Source organism: Halyomorpha halys, unplaced genomic scaffold (assembly GCF_000696795.3).
Source record: "Halyomorpha halys isolate HHAL.00 unplaced genomic scaffold, Hhal_1.1 Scaffold278.1, whole genome shotgun sequence".
Classification (NCBI taxonomy): Eukaryota; Metazoa; Arthropoda; class Insecta; order Hemiptera; family Pentatomidae; genus Halyomorpha; species Halyomorpha halys.
In genome coordinates this window covers 518,645-520,791 of record NW_027109219.1, presented here as the reverse complement: position 1 = coordinate 520,791, position 2,147 = coordinate 518,645, and the positions used below count along the sequence as shown (strand labels likewise).

Genomic DNA, 2,147 nt, shown 5'->3' with positions numbered 1-2,147 from the left:
GATCTCAACTGGTCTAGTGTGTGACGTCATTCTCCATTTAACAGACCAAGTAACAGACTCTCAGCCATGTTAAATGTTATTTCGTTTTATCACGGTAAAAGAAGGCAATTTTTTTCGATTTAACATGAGTTTTTCCATTTAACACGCTTTAACATGTTAAACCAAAGATCATGAATACCCCTATTATGGATACATAGTGTTATTCATTTTCAACCACCCCCGCCCATCCCAACCATCTCCTTCATATATTAATTTTATATGATTTAAAAATTTTGAACACTATTGCTTTCTTTGAATTTATTGCTGATTTTTTTTTTTTTTTAATTCTAATGTTAAATGTTCCCTAATTATATGGAAAGATGTGTTGTTGCATTTATTTGCTTTATTAATGTCAAAATGAATTTGGAATTTATTCATTAAAACTTAAACCTATACACCAACATAATTTCTTCTTCTATTATTTTTAGTAATCTGGATATTGCTTAACATTGTACTCGGAATAATTATTTAGAATACCTTGGGACTGAGCGTGAGAAGGTCATAGAGGCCAATGAGTGAGTATATAAAGCCGTTGAGGACGAAGGACGACGGCTGTGTTGGATACTCTTCGTACCATGGATAGCCCCCGTAGAATTTGGCAAGGACACCACCATTCTCGCTGAGAGTATGGAAAGGACGCAGCGCCTCCAGGCCAGCCTTCAAGTATACTGGATCCTTTGAAGTATGATAAGCTCGAGCCAAGACGGACATTCCATGACCTTGCCCCATCGCTGACACCCTTAAATTTAAATTTTAACTATCAATTATTTCCAAGAAATAATATATTTCATTTTATATATAATCTTTTCAACAACTTGAGACCGGTATTTATTGTTTAAATAAATTAATTATTATCTAGGTTAAGTCTCAACACTATTATTTCCTTAAAGTGCTAAAAACCAACACAAATTCAACTTTTACAATACAACAATTTTACATAAAGAAAATAATATGTTCAAAAGAAAAATAATTGTATATCAGAGAACATTAATTATACACTGAATTTGAAAACAAATACAAGAAATTTGAACCAACACTATGCAGAGATTTTAAGCAAAACTAATTTATGAAAAATACAGGTAAATTTTATGTTAATATTTACAATTAAATTTGAAATGAATTTTAATAATAAAAGAAATAAGAATTTAGACCAAAATACAGTTTCAATTATAAGCCTGACCTGAGTGTCTGGAAGGTTGAAAATAAAGTGATAATAGTGTTAAGTTGATCTGTAATTAAAAGTTTTAATATTTAATGAAATTGTGACAAAATAGATTATTAAACAACCTTGATACTAATTAATTTATTTAAACAATGTACTTCATATTATTAGACTGTCAGAACCATAAAAAGAAAATGAAAACATTATAACTAAGGGAGGGGATTTTGATGTTTTCAACTCTCAATAATTTGAAACTTAAGGGAACAGAATAAAAGTTCAAGTACGGTAAGGTATGCCCATCCATAGCTCAGGTAGTTGAGGCCCAGATCTTACCAATCTGAGATCTGCGGGCGGGGCCAGTTCGAATCTGGCCTGGGGTGTTGACTTTCATCGTTGAGTGGTGGTCTCACAAAATTTCTAATATATATGTTAAACCAGCACATACAATCAAAATTTAATGCGGGTGAAACCACGGGATGCAACTAATTGGTTATAAAATATTAGGCCCTTATAAAGTATAAGGTAATTAATATTTATAATCTTAAAATTCTTTAATTATGAGAGATAGTTGACCGTGGATGATAAATGAGGAGAAGATGGTTGGGGGTGCGGTCAATGAAATATTTATTTGTGTTTCTTATTTACCGTCATTATCATACTTATTTGTGTTTCATTGACCGCACCCCCAACCATCTTCTCCTCACTTAAAATTCTTTTTTGAGACTGGAAATTTTTTAATAAATAATTCAAAACACTATCCAAATTATATTCTCAAAACTTTTATTTCTTTTACACATCCAACGTTTCGGCCAATTCGGCCATCTTCAGGGACAATCTACTCAATTCACTATGAAACATATAATTTAACCACTCCAAAAACTTCATACAGGCTATTCTGCCCAGGTCAAAACATTTATATCTAATAAGTCAAATATCCATTAAAAAC

At 31.5% G+C, this 2,147-nt stretch overlaps 1 protein-coding gene across 1 annotated transcript in view; it reads right to left on the bottom strand.

The window, feature by feature from the left end:
- Positions 1-516: 516 nt before the first annotated feature.
- The window catches only part of Hsepi (D-glucuronyl C5-epimerase), a gene marked incomplete at its 3' end in the record, with an annotated part of 15,892 nt that continues 14,261 nt past the window's right edge, over positions 517-2,147 (bottom strand). The window contains 1 exon segment of the mRNA XM_067047402.1: positions 517-778. Within this exon segment, the coding sequence (XP_066903503.1) occupies positions 517-778 (262 nt within the window).